The sequence below is a fragment of the Sorex fumeus genome, unplaced genomic scaffold, assembly GCF_029834395.1.
Source record: "Sorex fumeus unplaced genomic scaffold, SorFum_2.1 ptg000041l, whole genome shotgun sequence".
In the NCBI taxonomy this organism is placed as follows: domain Eukaryota; kingdom Metazoa; phylum Chordata; class Mammalia; order Eulipotyphla; family Soricidae; genus Sorex; species Sorex fumeus.
Genome location: NW_026606098.1, coordinates 42,595 through 64,892, shown reverse-complemented (window position 1 = coordinate 64,892; position 22,298 = coordinate 42,595). Strand labels below are relative to the sequence as shown.

At 40.2% G+C, this 22,298-nt stretch overlaps 1 protein-coding gene across 1 annotated transcript in view; it reads left to right on the top strand.

Moving 5' to 3' along the window:
• Positions 1-21,954, top strand: part of LOC130028783 (filamin A-interacting protein 1-like) — a gene marked incomplete at its 3' end in the record, with an annotated part of 212,131 nt that extends 190,177 nt beyond the window's left edge. Inside the window, exons 2-4 of the mRNA XM_056119631.1 lie at positions 11,319-11,574; positions 12,551-12,724; positions 21,776-21,954. Of these exons, the coding sequence (XP_055975606.1) occupies positions 11,329-11,574; positions 12,551-12,724; positions 21,776-21,954 (599 nt within the window). The remainder of the gene's footprint in view (positions 1-11,318; positions 11,575-12,550; positions 12,725-21,775) is intronic.
• Positions 21,955-22,298: the final 344 nt, after the last annotated feature.

The window sequence follows — 22,298 nt, the reverse complement described above, 5'->3', positions numbered from 1 at the left end:
AGCACAGCTCATTTTCTGCGTGTGAGGACTTAAGTCGAGAAATAAGAAGGAAGAGAAGATTTGTCTACATATGCTCAAACATTTTTAAAGCTTACTGACATTACTGAAGGTTTCCAATAAGTCTTGGGAACCTAGTGTTACATCTACACACACACACACACACACACACACACACACACACACGCGCAGCACTACTGTGATGCTGATATTAATTTGTCTTTAATATTTTCTTGAGAGTCTCCACTCTTAATTTACCTTTATCAAGGCCTTTCCATCCTTCACTTCAAGCTATAATTCTTTAAATTAAATAGTTAACACCAAGTATTGTGTGGTAAGGGTTCTACTCATGTTAGTTACTTTTATAATTATATTCTTAAAACCATTCTTTCCCAAAATTTCTAGTCAGTGGTTCACAGATAAATCTACCACAAAGCAGCTTCCACCCAGACTCAATCAGCTCTTCTGAAGAATGCATGATCCCATGAGCCAATGATTCACTACTGAGAGCCAATTCTGTGGAATACTGGGGGTGAAGGAAGGAATAGGTCCCATTGCCAAAACAATAAATTCATGACAAATAAATTTAGTACCAACTACTATTATCTCCATTTTTACATAGGAAGGCCAAGTGAAGTTTAGTTACTCATTCAAGGTCTAAAAGCTAACCTTTAGAACTGTGATTTAAGTCCACCCATATGATTCCATAATCTCAAACTCTTTCCATGATGTGCTACTCTTTTAATGGCATCTTGGGAGTCCAAGATGCATCCCAAGATGCCAGTAAAGAGGTTGGGAAAAGCAAATTTTAGCTGAAAAATAACTGTATATTCAAACGAGTTTCTGAGCCAGTGCGACAGTACAGCAGGTAGGGCATTTGCCTTGCACATTGCTGACACGGGTTCAATCCCAGTATCCCATATGGTCCCCCGAGCACCATCAGGAGTAATTTCTGATTGCAGAGCCAGGAGTAACCCCTCAGCAAGCCAGGTGTGACCCAAAAAGCAAAAAAAAAAAAAAAGGTAAGAAAGAAAAAAAATCAAACAAAATTCTGTAGATAAGAAATGTATGAAAAAGTTCATCTTTACTGAATGGAACAATTGCAGAAGTGGGCCAGGGTATTGTAAATATAGCTTATCCAGATTTTTATCTAATTCTGGATATCCAGAATTTACTACATCCATATCAAAAATTAGAACATGATTTCAAGCATGAAAATAGTCTAACATAAAAACAACCTGACACCAGAGGCACTTCATGAATGTTTGTTGAATACTATTACAGGGATTTTTCTTTACTATATAGGTTTTCATAATAGGACTTTGCTGGACTCTGAAGCCAGACTTCCCAGACAGAACCTGGTTCTGTAATGTTCTTGCAACGTAACCTATATCAAGTTACTTAATAGCTATGAGTTTCAGTTTTCTCCTCTGCAAATGATGATAAAAGTTTGGGTTAGAACTAAATGAGTTAATCATAGGAAAACATTTAGAACAGATCTATATTTGATAAGTACTAAACAAGTATATACTAACATTATTAATATTATTTTCCTTTTTCTAATGGGTATTTTTGATTGGCGACTTCAACATTACAACAAATGATCATACCAAAATCAGTTTTTCCACTGGGGTATTTGATGTTCCTTTATATACGCAAAATATTCTTTCTATTCTCAAACATAAAAATAACTAGGTATGTAGAGATAACCTTACATCTAAACAACACATATTATGTAGAATAAGCAATACTGATACATGTTCTCTGCTTGTCCTATTTCTTCATCTTTATAAGATAAAGAAAAGTTAACGATCAAGGACATTTCACTTTTACCTTCTTCCTTCTCCCTTCCCACTGTTTTTTATTGGGGTTGGGGAGTTTGGGCCTCCTTTGGTGGTGCTCAGGGCTTACTCCTAGCTCTGTGGTCAGGGGTCACTCATGGCGGTGCTCAAGGCATCACATGTGATGCCAGGGATCAAACTGGGTCAGCTGCATGCCAGAGAAGTGCACTACCTCTTGTACAATCCCTCTAGCCCTCTCCTCTTCCACTGCATCTATTGCTGCAGTGAACAGGGGCAGCTCACATGCCCGGCTGTGGCTACTCAGCATTCAGTTGCAGTACTCACTGGGCAAGGCATGCTTTAGCTGCGGTGTTTACACAGCTAACCATCAGGTCACGCTCACTATTTAGCTGTGTTATTAGCACACATTCTGGTTGTAGTGCTTGCCCACAGTCCTTATGCTGCTTATACACATTCTCTCTAGGGGTTGCACACCTGGTCACAGTGCTTGCACATCTTTCGTGACAGTGCTCATTAGGGCCTTCTGGTTGTATATGGGCGATCACACTCTGTTATGGCACAGGAGGTGTTTCAGATAAATCAGTAAACCAGTGTTTGGTACAAAGGGGATACCATCAGGGATTAAACTCATAGCCGCAGGCTTGAAAAGCGCACTTTTTTTTTTTGGCTACCAAATCAATTTCTTTAGAGGTTTCCAAGGCAGTACTCAGGGGACCTGGGGGTGGGGGTGGGGGGCAATCCTGATAATTCTAATTCCACTAGATAAGTGGTTCAATGTAAGGGCCAGACAGTATGGAGCTGCTTGAATGCTCAAGTTTAGGGGACCATCAGGACCACCCCAGTATTGAGTGGGGGCAACCAGAGCAATTCTGGGAGAGGAAGGACATGAGGTGCAGGGGACTGAACAAGGGCAGGGACATGCAAGGCATGGCCCTAACATCTGGTAACTATATTCCTGGTCCCACATTTAATTTTTGTAGTAAGAGTTGACAAGGAGTGTGTGTGTATACATTAGTGAGAGGTGATAAAACAGACCTCTATTTACATCTGGCCATTTCCTGTAACTAAAGTAAGTAAATAATTACATGTTCTCTGCTTGTCCTATTCCCGCATCATTCCATCCTTACCAAGATCCACCGTGATTTCAAGCGGCTGAAAACCCAAGAAAAAAAAAATTGAGAGAGGTCACCACATAGGAAAACAAAGCAGGATGGGCTTCTCAGGGCCAAGTACACTGTATTTGTCTCCATAGAGACAAGACAACAGAGAATCACAGAATTCTAAAGTGGGAAGTCCCGGGGCTTCAGAGATCATCTAATCTCAGGTCCAAACCCTGCTGAAAGGGGATGTGTTGGTGGGTGAGGTACAGGGTAGAGATCAAGGAGAAGAACCCCGGTCCTTGTTTCATCCTGAATGATCTCATGGGTGCAATCTAGACTAATAGCCTTATTTTATAAACGACAACCTAGATCCCAGTTAATTAAAAGCAGAGCTGGTATCAGAAGCCAGGTTTCCTGATTCTCAGTCTATCTCTCTTTTACACTCCTGAAGGCTGCCATTCTGCCATGACTATAATAATAATAATGGATAACAATGCACTGGGTTGTGTTAAATTGATAACTAAGCAGGTTTTCTCTCTGCAAAACTATTGGGCATTATGTCACTGTCGGCACCTCATGAAACAGTGAGACATCATTATTTAGTATAAATAAAAGCAACTTTTCACCCCTACCCCCCTCACCCCGCCACCGTCCCTCTTATTTTTGAGTAACCTGAATATCCCAAGCCACTGTTGCTATTACAAAATTTTTCTTTCCTCAGTACACACCCCTGGGCCAAGCACAGATGTATTAAAAATTTGCCAAGAGAAACAATGAAGTCACTGATAATACAAAGCATGAGAGTATCATGAAATTCAGGTCTTTGTTTTCTTCCTCTCGATACTTAATTACTTCTCATTACTGATCATTTTGTGGTTGTTGGCACAAAGGCAAGGAAACTCCACCACTGTAAACACATGGAAACACACGTTCCTCATAGACCAGAAGTCTGCACACGATGGGTCTGTCCACAGATCAGAAGTGAGTGCCAGCAAGAATGTCAGTGCAGTAGCACCAGCACCCACAGAGGACAAGAAGGTCAAGAAAACCCTAATTATCTTAAAAGGAATGAACAGTATGAAAAGTTCCAGGTCCTGGTCCTTTTTAAAAGAAAATGATTGCTTAGAGATATCATCATTAGCAAATGGCTTACATTCTTCTGGCAGAATTCGCCCAACTTACATAAAGAGTAAGGTAAGAGAAGCGAGGATTTGTATAAAACTCTATTTAGTTTTCTGCAGCAATTAAGTATTGCCTAAACTCACAATCACTTATGAGCAGTGCTCAGCAAATTACCTTCTTAAAGGGAAGCTTACATTATCCTGGAATTCTACAAAACATACCTCACTGAAAATGAATGGCGGCAGAGGAATTTCTATTGATAAGCAGCAGTAAACACGTTTCTGTAGCTTATCAATAGATGATTCTTATCAGGAGACTATTGTTCCTCTTATGAATATTTGGGTATGTGGAATAAGCACAGGAGTGTATCACAGGGCTCAGAAAAACAACCTTAGACTTTCAGGCAATTGCAAGAAGTAAAGAACCAGCGGATATTTTAGCCCCCTTTAAAAAAAAGACTTGCATTTGACTTTCATGGAAATTTGAAGATGGGGGTTGTGGTGGGTCTAGAGTTCTACAAGATGAAGAACTACATCTTAATTCCACAGTGACCTCTCCTCGTTCCTTTTATTTGAGTTTAGTTATTTCCTGTTTTCTATGTTAGACTAAAGTGGAAGGAGTAAGCCAGTCACCTTGTTGAATGATATATTATGCAGACAAGAAACACCAGGCAAGAGATCCCAAAAGAGTCATAGAGATTAGCAAAATTAGAATGCATGGATAATCCCCTCACATGGTAACTTATCTGTATATAATAGCATGTCTATACGGTAGCATGTACTATTTACCTGTTTTAAATATACCTACTCTGTTAATGACTTTACAATTACAGATTAAATGTATTATTCTATATTCCCATTGCCAAAGCAACTATCTTTTTCTTCAAGTGTGTATCAAAGATAACTGACTATTTTCATGGGGCACAGAATATATGATTTTCGCAAGGCATATCTAGTTTTCTCAAGTTTATTAAATACTAGAATATGGACATTATTTTTAAGTATGTAAACATAATATTTAAGATGCTAATTATATGTACAGTATATGTTCATTTATGACTGGGCTATTCCAACCACAGTTCTCCCCCATCTTCAAAGTTACATCCCTACAAAAATAGATTTTTCTTGAATGCCTTTGTATTTCTCAAATAAATAACTTCTTCCATGGTCCCTGAAGGAAGAGAGAGGTAACTACTTGTCAATAGTTTCTTCAGTAAGGCTATGAGAATTTGAAGATGTGTCTGCATCACTATCTATAATGTATCTGGTGGCACAGAATAGAGGCATAGCAAAGTGATTTTGAAGAATGCAGGTTCTATAGCTGGGTTACCTGGATTTAAATCCCATTTCTGTCACTTATCAGCAAATAAACCTTTATTAAGTTATCTGTTATTCTTGCTCTAAATGAAGAAAATAATATTCCTTATTGCATGGGATGATCTGTAAGAATCAGATGAGTTGATATATGTGAAATTCTTAGAAGAATGTCAGATGTGCAGTAAGTGCTCAATACATATAAACTATCATTATCATCATCACTACCATACTCAGCATGACCCTTATATATAATCAGTAAGTGTGTACTGTGGAAAAGCGAGAAAGAGAATAAGCAACAGAGAAAACAAATCACACAACTTGCTAAAATTGTGAAGGTGACTATTTAAATTGTTTCTAAAAAGCTGCTCTAATTTCAAAGCAGGATGCCACTAACATCAGTTGGTGTTGTGTTACTGACAAACCAGGTAAATAATAAACATATGGACAATAAACACCTTCAAATTTTTCCTTTCAAGACCGATTGATTTGCCAAGGGTAGAAAACAATTCTCAGCTGAAAATTATTACCAGAATTATTTCCTTTGCTGTCTTTGATGAACTCCGAACAGCCTGCTGCAATGTGGATGGAACTGGAAAGTGTCATGTTTAGCAAAATAAGTCAGAAAGAGAAGTACAAATATTGGATGATCTCATGAGCTCATTAGTCTGTGGTATATAGACAGCACTGAACAATGACAAACTCTTGGCCTGGTATTACAAAACAAATTACTATGCAGGGGGGCGGGTGCTTGTGGGAGTGAAGAAAGAGGTGGACGAGAGAGGTGGCATAAGGACAGTGGTGGAGGGCCTTGGGCACTATGAGTTGGTAGGGCACTGCAGCTAAACTGTTATAAAACTGACGTAGTTACCAAAACCATAGGAAGGAAGGAAGGAAAGAAGGAAGGAAGGGAGGGAGGGAGGGAAGGAGGGAGGGAGGGAGGGAGGGAGAGAATGTTTGAAAAGAAGAAAAAAGGTCTAAAGTGGTCTTGTGTGGTAAGGAAGGCGGGAAGGAGGGAGGGAAGAAGGAAAGGAGGAAGGGAGGGAGAGAGAGAGAGGGTGGAAGGGAGGGAATGTCTGAAAGGAAAAAAAAGGTCTAAATGATCTTGTATGGTAAAGAAGGGAAGGCGGGAGGGAAGAAGGGAAGGAGGGAGGGAAGAAGGGAAGGAGGGAGGGAGGGAGAGATGGAGGGCGGAAGGAAGGAAGGAAGGAAGGAAGGAAGGAAGGAAGGAAGGAAGGAGGGAGGGAGGGAGGGAGGGAGGGAGGGAGGAAGGAAGGAAGGAAGGAAGGAAGGAAGGAAGGAAGGAAGGAAGGAAGGAAGGAAGGAGCTAGGGAGGGAGGGAGGGAGGGAGGGAGGGAGGGAGGGAGGGAGGGAGGGAAGGAAGACTGTCCTTGGAGACTATCAGTCTCCTTATAATTCAGTGGTAGTGGTAGAGTACATAACTCATATGTATGCAGTTCTGTGTTCAATCCCTAGCACTAAAATAATAATACCGCCATATGTGAATTTTAATTGTCACCTCTCCCCTGTAGAAATCATTAGAGAATTACTGCAACTCCACACATAGCATTTAGACTTGTGTTAATTTCCTGTAAGATGCAACTCACAAATCTCTCATGTCATACTAGTTTCTGTGAGAGGACAGGGAAAGGCAGTTGCTGAGATCGCCTCCTTCTCGTCTCCTCACGTCACACACTGAGGTACTAAGTCTAAAGTGTCTTAAGTCCCATAGCTGATTTATGACAGAAATATTTTTACTTGCCCAGTTCAGTGCAACTTTTTGACCCCAGTTTTAGGAAGTATTCCCATAAACCTTTTGAGCAAAAGCATAGCACTTATACCAAAGAAAGTCAGGAAGTCACACCATCAGAAGGCAACCTAGAAGGCACTTTGTGTCTTAAATAAATGCTGGTTGGAGATGAATGATTTGATGAAGCAAAGGTTATTAAACCTTCAAGGTTTCTCAGTTGTTCTGATTCTCTGGTCATCTAAGTGATAACAACAAGCTAAAACTGGGGAAATGAGTTCAATTAATTTTAAAATTAAAACAATGTTGATGTTTCTATTACTGGTGTATAAGTTTCATGCAAGAAAATGCATGGATTTAAGCATGTCTTATGGATGTAAGCAAACCCTATTAAGGTTCTTTATTAGTGGGTTTTATGTAGCACTATGATTTATAATAGTGGAGGGGTTGTTTGCAAAGATGATTTTATTCTTTATACATTTATTTGTATTTAATCACCATGAGCTCCGCAGCTACAAAGCTGTTCATGATTGGGTTTCAGTCATACAATGTTCCAACACCCATCACATTTCCCACCACCAATGTCCCCAGCTTCCCTTCTGACACCACCCCCCAGCCTGCTGCCTCTATGGAATACACACACTCTCTCTCTCTCTCTCTCTCTCTCTCTCTCTCTCTCTCTCTCTCCTCTTTTGGGCCTTATGATTTGCAATATAGGTACTAAAAAGTTTTCATGAATATCTCTTTATCACACCTTAGCAATCAGTTCTTATCCAGAGTGATCATTCCTAACGAATATTGTCATAGTGGTTCTTTCTCTATCCCAACTGCCCTATGACCCCCAGACATTTGTGGCAAGCTTCCAACCATGAACCAGTCCTCCTGGTCTGTATTTCTACTGCCCTTGGATATTAGTCTCATACTTAAAAAAATATATCTATATATATTTTTCACAAACGAGTGCAATCATTCTATGTCTGTCCCTCTCCTTCTGACTCGGTGCTTGAAATGACAGTCTCCAGAAAATAGCTACAACTCCACACCTATGTGTACTGTCAGTGTTCATCTACCACTATCTCAAAGTCACCTTCATTCCTCTGACTTTACCCCTTGGCAAACTCTTTAAAAATTTAATTATTACAGTTTGGGTCATATGTTAAAAATGCATTAATGCTTATGATTTTGATGTACAGTTACCTTACCTCTACCTCAGCAAAGTGCTCAAGTAAGAATCACTTCACTTTTTTTTATTAGTGAGACACCATGAGGCACAGTTGTAGACTTACAAATTTTTGTGCTTGGGTTTCGATTATGCAATGATCAAATACCCATCCCTCCACCAGTGCCCATTTCCCACCACCACGGATCCCAGTATCCCTCCCACCCCCATCCCCCCCATCCCACCCTGCCTCTGTGGCAGGGCATACCCTTTTGTTCTCGCTCTCCTTTTGGGTGTTGTGGTTTGCAAAAGAGGCATTGAGTGGCAATCATGTTTGGTCTATAGTCTACTTTCACTTTTTAAACAGAATATCTAGCAAATACAAATACTTTCAAGTCCCTCTATAGCTCTCTGTCCAAATTTATGCTCACATCATATCAGGTAAATATCTTGTTTGGTAACTGAGGAACTGACTTTTTTTCTTCAAATGTTAAATTACAAATTACCTGTTAGTGCTCAGGGCTTACTCCTGGCTCTGCTCAGGGTTCAGAGAACTATATGGGGTGTGGAGATCAGACCTGGGTTGGACATGTACAAGGCAAGTGCCCAACCTGCTGCACTATACTTTCTATTCTCCACACTTTGATTATTTTTAAAGAGAGCAATAAAGATTTATAACTACTACTAATAAAAGCTGATATTTAAAGGGTACGTATTGGGTATAATGTAAATGTCTGACACATGATGATTTAATTCTCACAGTAACTTTAACGACAAATATACTACTCTTATCAACCCCATTTTAGAGATGAAAAAACAGAGGCACCGCCATCTTAAGTGGCTTTCCCAAAATTTACAACCAGTGAGTAATGAGTTCAGATTTGAATACAGGCAATGTGGTTCCAGAATTTATATTTCTAACTACTCTTTTATATTGCAACTCTCTGTTTGGTCTCCAGTGCAAATCATAAAGCAAATAACCCCAATCATTAAAACATGGATATCTGAACACAAGGGATAGCTCAGAGTTATATGCAAGACTGATAGCAAGTACCACACCACATACCACGTTCCATCTCAATGACATTTATATTGGTGATTCCAGTGTTACAGCTAAGTGTGTAATTTCTAGCACACCAAAACCATGTGTGCAACCCCAGTCAGCACTACACCAACATATCACTGAAGTAAATCAGTGAGTGATACTCTCTCTCTCAGGGAGCCCGCGAATGAGGAGGGGGACAGGGAGGGCAAAGGTAGTTTCAGGCACAATCCAGAGGTACTTTTACTTTGTTCACTTAAAGTCCGTAGATTTCCAGGGAGGTGCTGAGTAACTGTGCTTCTGAAAAGGAGGCAATATGCCAAAAAAGTTTGGAAACTTTTGAAATAGACTCTTAGCTAAACAGTTATTTGACCATTGTTTGGTTTGTTTGTTTTGTTTGGGGGCCAGCAGTGTTTTGGGCTTACTCTCCTGGCTTTGTGCTCAAGTGTCACTCCTATGGAAGCTCAGGGACCATATATGGTTCCCGGAATTCAACCCGAGTCAGCCACACACAAAGAAAGCACCTTACCTCCTTGTCACTTCTCCAGCCACCCAGTTACTTGATCTTGAGATTAGGAACCTCAATGGTGGTAACCATTTTTCTTGCTATTTTAAATTAATCTGTACAATTACATTATCAGAAGTGGAGTTAAGTGTCCCTAAGATATTTATTTTATATTGTTTCCATAATGGTCAATTATAATAGTCAATAATGTCCCTGTTTTAGAGGTGAAGGTTCTAAACGTAAGTGTTAGTCTTACCAAAGAATGAGTGTGGAATTTTAGCAGAGTGCTTGGCATATAGCCAGAGACCCAGTCTTCATTCCTTGAAAACTAGACTCTGGAGAGATGAGTCAAGAGGCTGAATGCATGTTTGGCCGATGGAACACCTGAGTTTAACACCCCCCCCCCCCCCCCCGCTCCCCCGCCCCGTCCCACGCACCTCTGGGAGCAAGCTCTGGGCACAAATCTGAGAATAGCCTCTGAGTATTACCAGGCGCAGCCCTCAAACCAAACCCCAAACAAAATAAAAACAAAAATGAAATCCTCAAAACCCAAGAAACAGATGAAAATTTCTGTTAAATTAAAATTAATTAAATTAAATTAAAGGCCCTCCCGTTGATCGTCGATTTGCTCGAGCGGGCCCAGTAACGTCTCCATTGGAGACTTTGTTGTTACTGTGTCTGGCATATCGAATACTCTCGGTAGCTTGCCGGGCTCTCCGAGAGGGGCGGAGGAATCGAACTCGGGTCGGCCATGTTGGCCGCTTGTAAGGCGAACGCCCTACCCGCTGTGCTATCGCTCCAGTTTTTGGCTAAGATCAAGTGTAGTGAAAATTTCTGTTATCATAACAAAATAATGCAGGAGCTGGAGAGGGTACAGTGGGTAGGACACTTGCCTTGCACGCAACTGACCTGGGTTTGATCCCCAGAATTCCATACGGTTCCTTGAGCACTGCCAGGAATAATTCCTGAATACAGAGCCAGGAGCAACCCCTGAACATCGCCTGGTGTGGCCCCAAAACAAACAAATAAGACATAACAAAATAACCCAAGAGTTCTGACACTTCTATTGAAAGTCATCAAAGGCTAAGAAAATTTTGAAAACTTTAAAATGTGAATCTGAAAAAACTTCAAACCGTTCCCAATTTTGCCACTTTGCGATTATATCAAAAAACATTTAAGATTACAATGATGTTAAATAAACAGTCTGGAGGTCTACCTGGAGTCTCCAAGTGAAATGACTGGTGGATGATTTCAAATACTGTTTGTTTACCCATAGCCACAAATGATCTTAATCAAAGCAAAACGATTTTTTTAATGTTGATTTTTAAAACAGAAGTGTACACAAGTCTGTGATTTATGAATCTGCTAATGCTCCTTTTTTACTCTAGACATCAGAGAGATGCAGTCTTTGGCTGCCATAAATATAACAAGTGTGCAGACTTGTTAAAAAAAAAGTTATAGGAGCTGTTATTAAAGCTCCACTTCCATTAAGAGTTACAAATGTCTTCCTTCCTTCCTTCCTTCCTTCCAGATCTTAAAGAATGCGTTCTAGAAGCAGTGTCAGGGAGAAGAGCTCGGCTCACGAGGCATTTCCCAGACGAATTAAAGAGCACAGTTCCCAAAGATGTGAAGACAGAAAGCAGACACAGCCCAACAAAGACCCCCAGCGGGAGCCAGACGCAATCCTTCCTAGTCCCAAGCCACACGGTGGTAACGGTCACCAACAAGAAGATCTTTCAAGAGACGACTTATTGTTTCTTCTCAGCATTCTGGAAGGAGAACTGCAGGTTGGCTGAGTTGGAATTCTCTCCTGCAGACTTCAAGGGAAAGGCTGCTCGTGAATGTGGTGTGTGTGTGTGTGTGTGTGTGTGTGTGTGTGTGTGTGTAGGGGGGCCAGAGAAATGGACACCTGTGGTTCATACTTGTCTGTACATGAAAACAAAGTATAAGTACACATATAAAGAATTCTCGTCTGCCAACTCAAAGAGCAATTAATCACAACTAAGAAGGCTGTCATTATGACATGAGACTGGCATGCACATTGTGAAAGGTCACACCCTCTACCCTTACTGTTCATGAGCTTCAGTGCATAGCATGTATGGCTCACAATAGTACCAGATGATTTCTGGGTTGGCTTAAATAGTACGGGGGCTTTTGCACGCATCATGCCAATGAGTTTTTAGACTTGTCCTGGCACCAATAACTGTTAAAAAATCAAAAGCCATTGCTACCTATATGGGAGAACTGTATTTCTTACTCCTGAAAATGCAAATGTCAGTCCATTGAGAGGTACATATTATCTACATGTCAAACACAATGAAAAATACAGTTATCCAAGTTGTATAGTGAATGCTTTTTTTAGATTTTATTGTGTAATTAAAGTGTAAAAAGGAGGAATAATGATTTTGTCACATTTATGAAAATTGTTATAATCAGATATTATTTGTTTATATTTGAAAGGGAAGGGGAAAAAACAGTTAAATATCACTAAAAGGCACTTTAAGGGCTGGAGCGATAGCACAGCGGGTAGGGTGCACGTGGCCAACCTGGGGATCGATTCCCAGAGAGATTAAAATGGAGATTAAAATGGCTAATCCCATATGGTCCCCTGAGAACTGCCAGGAGTAATTCCTGAATGCAGAGCCATGACAGCCCCTGTATATCGCCGGGTATGACCCAAATAGAAAAAAAGAAAAAAAAAAGATGTACTTGCAAGATTGTTGGTAGATAGTCACCTTTCTGAAATGATTTTCATTCTTCCAGGCTCGAGATGAAATCATAACCATTCTAAAGGCTGAAAAAGTGGACTTGGCTTCCTTGGAAGCTCAATATGGGTTTGTCACTCCAAAGAAGGTGCTGGAGGCTCTCCAGAGAGATGCTATTCAAGCAAAATCTGCCCAATGGAAAGAGGACGTCTATGAAAAACCAATGAATGAGGTATGTATCCCATCAATGCATGCACGTGGGAGGAGAAAGGGAATGACTCCTTCGTAGTCAAGGAATCGTTCGGGATGGGAGATGTGTGCTGAAAGTAGATAATGGACCAAACATGATAAGCTCACAGTATCTGCGCTATCTCAAGGCGATTCAATAAAATTAAAAAAAAAAAAAAGAAAGGAAGAAAAAAACTACTTAATCAGGCAAGCTCTGGACCTGGTAGATGAGCACAGCATATACAGATTTTCTTTATTCTTCACAGTTTTACGCTTGAAGTCATTTAATATTTACTGAAAGGAGAAAAATATTACACATCCTCTGAAAAAGAAAAGAAGGCCAATCAAATCATGAACAGGATGTTCCTTACTAGTTTACCTTTTTTTCCAGTAGGCTTAACCAGTGCTCAGGGGTTATTCCAGGCTCTGTGCTCAGGGGTCACTGCTGATGGTGCCTGGGGGACTGTTTGTGATGCTGGAGATTAAAATGGCTACATGTAAGGCCTTAACCAGTGTACTATCTCTCTGCTTCTTGGTTTATATCTTGACTTTAGACCAAGACCTACCGAATGCATGATAAACCCTTCTCCTCCTCCTCCCCTTAACCACAAACCTGCACTACTTTGGGGGGACTTGAAGATTATTCAGACTATTCAGGCTATAATAAAAAACAGATAAAGTTCAACCACAGAGGTTAATTTCTTTGAAAACACTAAAGTATTATGTCATAGAAATTTTGAGCATGAATGGAAATGATCTGAAGCACTATCCAAGAGTTTTACAAAGCATATATTTTAGATGAGTACATACCCTCTTTTTCCTTCCAAATTTTAATGACAGCAAAGACCTTTCCCCACCAAATGCCAAAGAATGAATATGGCAAAGATGAGCAGTCCAACATGGACACCACTATCCCGAGATGTGGCACAGATTGCTTCTTTATTTGCAGACTTTTTCTGAAACTTTTTGGCATCCCTATTTTATTCTTCTATTTTCCTTTGAGGCCTCAATGGAAAATTTCATAATTTTTCATTTTTATTAAAAGGAAACAACTCGGAGCCTGAGTTAAGGCTGGAGAGAATGAAAGCAAATTTTGGACAAATCTCCCCCACATAAGTTCTGGCAACCTACCTCAGAATCGACCTCTATTATCCTTACTATTCTCATCTTGGGTGTCTCATGAGGAGACTACTGTCTTGCCAAACTGTGACAGAGTTTGGTTATATGGATCTGTTTCTCAGAGGGGTGAGGATGAGACCACCCAAAGTCTGTTGACTTGTGTTTTAATCCAAATTTTAAACAAGAGAAACTGAAGCTGCACTCAAGTCAATAGTGTTAAAACCATATCCTGGCTCCCCTCACGGTGACTGAAAAAGCACTCACTAGACACAACTTCCCAGCCCACATAGGCACAAAAGCAAATTAATAATCACTGCGACTATACTAACAAAATGCCATAAATGGTACAACTGCTTGGCACATTAGTATGAAACGGAACAGAGTGATCCCAGACTTATGCTGAAATCAGTCGGAACAAGTTTTAGTTACAAAATAGTTCTATGACACTTGTTAAAAATTGGAAATACTCCGACTCTCTGCCAAAGCTGGCAATCCAAACTCTGCAAAATGCACCCTGAAAGTACTCAAAATAGGGGTGCTCCTTTACAAATCCATCCTTCTTTGGTGGCTCTTCTCAATTTTCTCAGCTATATGATTTGTCCACTTTCTTTCAACTTTTATTCCCCCCTTATAGATTTTACTTTTCACGGCACGATTCTGTCCAATTCTGTGAGTGCCATTAACTCTATCTATCTAATGAACCAGTGACCTACACTCTTCTGGCCAGGAAGGAACATGTGAAAGGAGAATAAAGAGTGCAGGAGAAATTTGATTAAGATTCCCTAGATAAGGCTGGAGAAAAGAGAGGACAATATTCCCATGAAGAACATTTGTGGCAGCAACAGAGATCAGAATAAAGATCTGAAGACTAAAAGTTTATTTTTCTTCTGTTTTGTTCTATTCTTCCTCCTTTTATTTAGCTCATAATGTTCTTTTTGAAAAATGTAAAACATTCCCACAATGTCTCGGACAAACTAGAGTGAATTTATCTACTTTAAGGAGAACAACTTAGAAAAGCAAACTCTTCTGACTTACATCAGATAGTAGAAAAACTGACTTCAGATAAAAATAAAACTGGTGGAGGCCTGTGAGCTAGAACAAAGGATGGGGCTGGGGTTGGGGACTGGTATAGTGGGTTTGTTGAGAGGAAAGCTGAGTCTACTACAGCTTCAATCACCTATTCCTGACTAACCCAGTTCATCTTAGTAAAGAGGTAGTCTTAATTCTCATATATTTCTAATATAGTTTTATTATTCAAAATAGGATATCAAGGAAAATAGAATACCTTGGACCTTGAATTTATAAAGGTACTATAAAAAACAAGGAAGTTTTCTCTTGATGTTGATGATGATGATGATGATGATGATATATGTGTGTGTGTGTGTGTGTGTGTGTGTGTGTGTGTGTGTGTGTGTGTATAAACACCTCCCAAGCAATCCTCAGAGTGATCCAGGGTCACTGCTGCTGATACTCAAACAAAAGGGTCAGAGAGTTCAATGCTGTGGTCTGCGATGCAACAGTGCTGTGGGTCACAAGGGCCACATTCAAAGGTGTTTGGTGGGTCAGATGGTGCCAGGGATAGAACTCTGGGTCTTGTGCATGCAAGTCATGTACCCCTGAACCTCAAGCTATTTCTCTGGTCCAGTGTTATTCTTCAAGTTCATAATTTCTGCAACTGTATACTTTAAGTTTTAAACATTATTTGGTAATTTCTACTGTATAAAAATCTTATGGTTCCTGTCTTCAGAGCACCCAATGTCTGAATGAAGGATAAAATATGATCACAGGAGCATACAATTACTCTTCTTTTCACTTCCATGATTAAAAATCACAAAGCCCCAGGCGTCTTATGGTGAAGTATCAGGAAAGTCAGATCCACAGGATGAGCAGGATTAGTCAGGTAGAACATCACCATTCCAGTTCCAGCAACATGGTGGGCTGCATGTCATGAAATCACATCACTAAAAGTACTTGAAACATTAGAGAAAATAGTGAGCACACTCTTAAGTGCACAGGCAGATGGAACTCTTAACTGCATGGAGAAATGGAAGCAATTCACATGGAGAAATCCTGAAGCCAGAAACTTAAAGGGAAAGTTCCAGAGCTTTTGGCTGCATATGTTTTAAAACTTTTCTGCTATCCACAAGTGTCCAGTATTGGGAATGAGAAGACATATTCATTTTGCAATAAAATCTCTGGTCTGCCACCTTTGACAAAATGGTACAGCAGTCAGTAAAACATTTCTGGACTCATTTCCTATACCAAGATGGCTAGCAATAACTTAACTATGGAAATAAGTGTGGAACCACATAAACTTCCCTCTACTGGAAAGGTTCACAGGCTCTCCAAAACTACCTAGCAAGGAAAGTAGGATGAGGTTGTTGGTTTTTTTTTTTTTTAAGGCAGTCTTGTGAGATTACAAGTGAAAAATGCATTACTAATACAAATTTTACAAAATACTATGTACTGGGAATCCTGAATGGAGTTTCAGGACACTAAAGGCTTCAGGAAAAAGTTTTATGAAGTACAGGCACAGGCTCAGCAGGATTCACATCCAAAGTATTGAGCACCAAATGAGGGCTCATTTCTCTTTTTATACCCTAAGCAAACATGCGGAGGTGAGAACAAAGTTAACGGTACTCTAGTACTTCACAGGTAGAAAGACACCTGCTCCTACGGGTGGCCATGATCTCTTTGGGGATCGTGATCTCTTCACTCACTCCTGGGCTCAGCTGAGGTTTCTCACCCAGGGTGGCAAGCTTAGCATTTCTTAGAGACAACAGGAAATGGAGGAAACTGTCTCTAGATGTGGCTAGGTCGACATGAGTCTCTGCAGTTCAGCCAATGTCCCTGCAGCTTCCTGCCACAATCAGACAAAGCTAACACACTGCTGGGGCTGAGGTATGGCCTAGGAAGATACTGTGAGATGAAGAACCCTAAAAATTAAGCCATATGGAAAACACTCCTCCTCCTGTTTTGCATATGTTGCATGCATGTGCTTTTTTCAAATGCAGGATTGACCATGTCTTTGATGAGAGAGGGGGCTTCAAATATTAAGAGAGAGAGAGAGGACCATAATGGGCTAAAGTCTGGAAGAAGACAAAAAGGGCTGGAGGGGCTGGAGGCTGGCTGACCCAAGTTCAATCCCCAGTACCACATTACTTGAGCCCTCCAAGAGTGATCCCCAAGCAAAGAGGCAGGAGTAAGTCCCGAAGATTGCTGGGTACGGGTCTAAAAAGGGATGGGGGAAAAACTGTGTGTGTGTGTGTGTGTGTGTGTGTGTGTGTGTGTGTGTAGAGGGGGTTAAGAATGCAGAAGAAGGGCTGGAGCGATAGTACAGCAGGTAGGGCATTTGCCTTGTACGCAGTGACCCGGGTTCAATCCCTAGCATCCCATATGGTTCCCCTAAGCACCAGCAGGAGTAATTACTGAGTGAAAAGCCAGGAGTAACCCCTGAGCATTGCTGGGTGTGACCCAAAAAGGAAAAAAAATGCAGAAGAAACATGAGAACTGGCCATACCATTATGGTCCAACTGCCAGGTGTGATCTTGGAGTGCAGAGCCAGAGTAGGCTCTGAGTACTACCAGATATTGCACCTCCTGCCCCCACCCCCAACCTCCAAAACACCACTGGGATGGGACCAAAGAGACAGTACAGTAGGTAAGGCATTTGCCTTGCATACAGTGAAACTGGGATTGATCCCTGGCAGGATGTCAGGAGTGATCCCTGAATGCAGAGCCAGTTGTCATCCCTGATCAGTGCCAGATATGGTCTCAAATGCAAACAAACAAACAAACAAACAAAAAAGCATGAGCTTCAAACATGTGCCTTGAGGGCAGAGGGAAGATGCTGCTGAAGCATAAGAGCCCTATGAGAGATCAGCTAAACCGGCAAATCACCCAGTATGTTACCCTGTCTAGGGGTGGAAAGATAGACTGGAAGCCAGTGACTTGTGGCTTAGTAGATGACCAAAAGGAGAGAAGACTATCACTGTTCAGAGTGACAATGAAGACACACAAGAACTTTCAGAGGGTCTACAACTGCTCTACAGTGTAAAGAAATCATGCCTCTTCCCCCTCCGACTCCCCCCTCCTCAACATCCGCCCTGAATCTAAGATACCAAAGCAATGAGATGATGGAAGTCTATTTTAGGACTCCAGTATTATAATCAAACATACACAGGGTTCAGAAAAGTGAAGGAAGAACAGGCATTTTGTGAATATCGTTTCTATTATTTGGGTCCGCTAAAATGGATAATTTCTCTGTCTTCTGTATTAGTTTAATCTCTATCCATATATTCATGGTAATACAAAAAACAAAAACAAAAAAGAGGTCAATCTTCTAAGAGCCGATGGTAAAGAAGAAAGAGAAAGAAAATAACAGTGCAAAGATTCAACTCAAAAAATGAGGGTGGTTTGTGATTCAGAAGGTAATAAAACAAAGGTAATTATTTTTTTTTTCTAAACACACGTTAAGTAACTGAAAGCAAAAAAATGGAAAGAGCCTTGATTCTTTATGCACTTGGATCAGAGAAGAACCTCCAGGGATCTAACCTAAGGAACACATTGTGCTTTGTCCTGGGTACGGATTTCAGTTGTGTCTGGAAATAGGGTCAGGACACAGGACATTAAGGACTGGATTAATGAGCAGAAGTGATTGCACAGCTAACATGAAAAAGACATCTTTCAAAATTTTTCTGTCCTTAACACCCTCTGAAACACTCAAGAAATTTCATCTTTTCTAGCTTGATCCATTTTGCAAGTAAAATAGATTAAAAAAAAAAAGAAAAGAGTGGTTCATATAGTCCCTAAACACTACATGATACCCTCCCCCTACTCCCCCTAAACTGTCCCTAATGGTGTCATGTGCAGGTATATTATCTTCCTGGTCAGGGTGGAGGCATCAAAACTTCAAATTATCTCGTATTCCTCAAGGAACCCATCACAGTGCTAAGTATATGCAGCACAGCAGTTAACCCATAGCTGTAGCCTTGAAAGAACTGTGGTATTAGAACTGATTGTAGAAATCAAATCCAAGCACTTAATTTATGAAGGAAATGCCTGAAGGATAAAATACTGAAGTGGCTGACCAAGCTCAGGCACATAGGGAGTGGAAAATACAGCTAGTTCCGGAAGCACCAGGGCCCTCGTTTGGTTGATCAGAAATGAGAAGACAGTGAATTGAGAATGACTTGCATATTTTCCAGAAGGCATTCTTTATGATTATAGAGAAATAAAAGTGCTCCAAAATTTCAATTATCTGCTGAAATAACTACAATTAGTGACTCTTTGGGAACTTTCCCTTTGCAAGGTAACAACTAAACTTTTCCCATCACTGTTCAAGTTTTAGAATCATTGCTGCTGAGTTGGGGAGATAGAGCACAGGCCTGGAAAGAGACAGGGCCCAAGTTCAATTCCTGGTAACACAGGCTGCCCCGCCTTCTCCTGCCACCTCTCCATCATCCGGGTGGCCTTGGACCCCTGACAGTCACTGAAGACGCTCTCCCTACACCAAAAAATTGTTTTAAATTAAATTTTACTGCTGCTGACAAGCATGAGTTTCTCTGTGGTTGCACCAAAAAGCGAACAGTAAATTCAAGATATTTTTCAAGGGTATTGGAATATGATAAACGGAAAGCTTAGGAAATTAGGCATGCTACTGATAAAACAAAACAAGAACGATCAGAAAAAGCTACAAAGAACAGGGTAAGTTTGGTGTAGAAAAGGAGAAAGATTTCTAGTTCTCAGAACTGAGTGAAGCACCGTAGAATGTTTGACAGACTTCCCGAGTCCATTATGGCTGCAAGTTTGGTGAGAAAGAAGGGCAGTTCTGGGGGCTGGAGGGTTAGTATAGTAGAAAGACCATTTGCAGGTTCAATCCCACTAACCCAAAAGGTCCCCCAAGCCCGAACAGGAATGATCCCTGAGCACAGAGTCAGAGCCAGCAGGAAACCTGAGCACTGCCAAACATGCCCTCCGCCCCCCCCCCCCCCCCACACACACACACACAACAAAGCAAAACAAAACAAAAAAGACAGGAAGGTCTCAATAGGAATAGGGCTGAATGTCAAAAGGTTAGAGGGTGAAAGACAATTTTAGCTCTGAAGAGGAAAGTAGCATAAACCTACAAATGGAAGACCAGGTTGTCACTGCAGAGAGTAGGATGGAAGAGATGAGGCTGAAGTAGCAGAGACCATTAGTCACAGAACTAATAAAGGGAAAGGAGCTTTTCCAACTTCCTGACCCAGAGACCCATCAAGCAAACAACTAAGGGTGAAAAAGAACAATGAAAATCAATAGTGGATTAAATAAGATTTGAGTTTTCTCTCTCTGGGCCCATGCCCATATAGTTACAAAAAGTGATCAAGTATAAAAATCTTTTTTTTTTTTCATTCAAGCCTCCTTTAGTTTTTCATTTCTAATTCGTTACATATCTGTAATGATTACTGTAATCCTGTAATGATTACTAAACTGTAATAATTACTAACCTATTAATTTGGACAGAATGTGTGAAAAATTAAATGTCTTTCTAAGTCAACTGCCAATTTATTTATTTAAATATTTGGTTTGGGGCCACACCCAGTAGTGCTCAAGGACTCTTAGCTCTACACTGAAAGATCACCACTTGGCAGAGTTCAGGAGCTGCTATGGGGTGCTAGGAATTGAAACGGTGAAATAAAGCAAAGGACCTACCACTGTACTATCTCTCTGGTCCCAATTAGCAATTTTTAAAATTAATATTTATTCTGCCACTACGTCATTCTCAAATTCAAAAAGTGGCTGATTTGAATTTCTCTGACTATTTTGGAGGACTTGAAATCCAGGAAATTAACTTACAATTTCCCCCTCAGAAAATGATCATGAGTTAACAGCTACTACCAACAAGCAATGCAAAAGCACAGGGGCTGTTCAACTGTGTTGCTTTGTTGAAGCACTCTTCATTTCCACCAAAGCACTGACTGCATTTATTGAAACAGGCAATATTATAAAGTGATATTATAAAGTTTTTTTCAAAAGCGTGTTAAATCACTTTTACAAACCACACTAGAAAACTCGACAATCAGCCTAAATATTTAGAGAAGTGAGAATTAGTTGGGTTTCAGATGTGGGGCTATCTTTGTTATGCTCATTTTATGAAATGGCTTGGCCATTTTATGCCTTAGATTCTTTGTCAAGTAAATCTTATTAGAAGCGCGCCATTTATATATATATATATATATATATGTATACATATATACACATATATACATACATATATATATACACACACTGTTATTTTATAACAGAAACATAAAAAGGAAATGGAAATCAGGAAGGATTGACACTTATATTTGGTCACAGTCACACTACATACCCAATCAGAATTGATTATTGATTAAACACACACACACACACACACACACACACACACACATACACACACACACACCTTGATGCATAATATAGCGAAACAGACCGCAGATGCGAGTCAAGAGGCACATACAGGTGAGTAATATATGGAGGGTTGGGAAGGAGAAATATCTAAGATAGCTCAACTCAGGCAGAATCAAACATTTATACAGGGATTCCCTCCCTTACCATCATTCCTATTTTATGGTTTTATGGTTTCTGTGGAGAGAAACTGTCAGCAAAGAGGTATGTGGAAATTGTTTTGATACCTCCACAAGCACCAATTATTCACTCTAGGAAAATTGTAAGGATAGTTAAATATATTACATTAAAAATATTACATTGGTGTTGAAATGCATCAAAAGGTTTTCAATTAGGAAAATAAGTAATAGAGGCTAAATAAGGTCTAAAACCCACTGCTGACTTAGTAAAAAGAAAGAAAGAAAAAACCTACACATGTTTAGCTGAGTAAAAGGTGGCAGCACTATGAGTAATTTTTATTGTGTGAATTTTTACTTAACATAACATAACCACATGTTCTTTTGTAGTTGGACAAAGTCATGGGAAGATATAAGGAATCATACAGACGAATCCTGGACCAGCTTTTAATGGCAGAAAATTCTCACAGACAAACCATACTGGAGTTGGAGGAAGAAAGGAGAAAACACAAAGAATACATGGAGAAGAATGATGCGTTCATAAGTTTACTAGAACAGGAATATGAAAGGTAAGACTGCCTTAGACAATACATTACTTATTCTGCATACTCTTATTAACTCCTCATTATGGAATACAGTGACACAAGGACAAATATAACACAGTCTCTGTTCACCAAAATCTTATAGTGAGGAAAATGAGACTTTTAAGACTATTAGCACAATGCAAAAATAACAAAGTGTGATAGGACCATGGGAATAATCTAGCTGGGTACCCAACTCTTCATGGGAAAGCCTTGTGAAAGGCAACAAACGAGGAAATAAATGGAGATCCAGTCCCTATGCACAAAGGCAAGGAAATTATAGCTAGTGCAGGGACAGAAATAAGCCTTATAGGATGGAGGTAAGAAAGCAG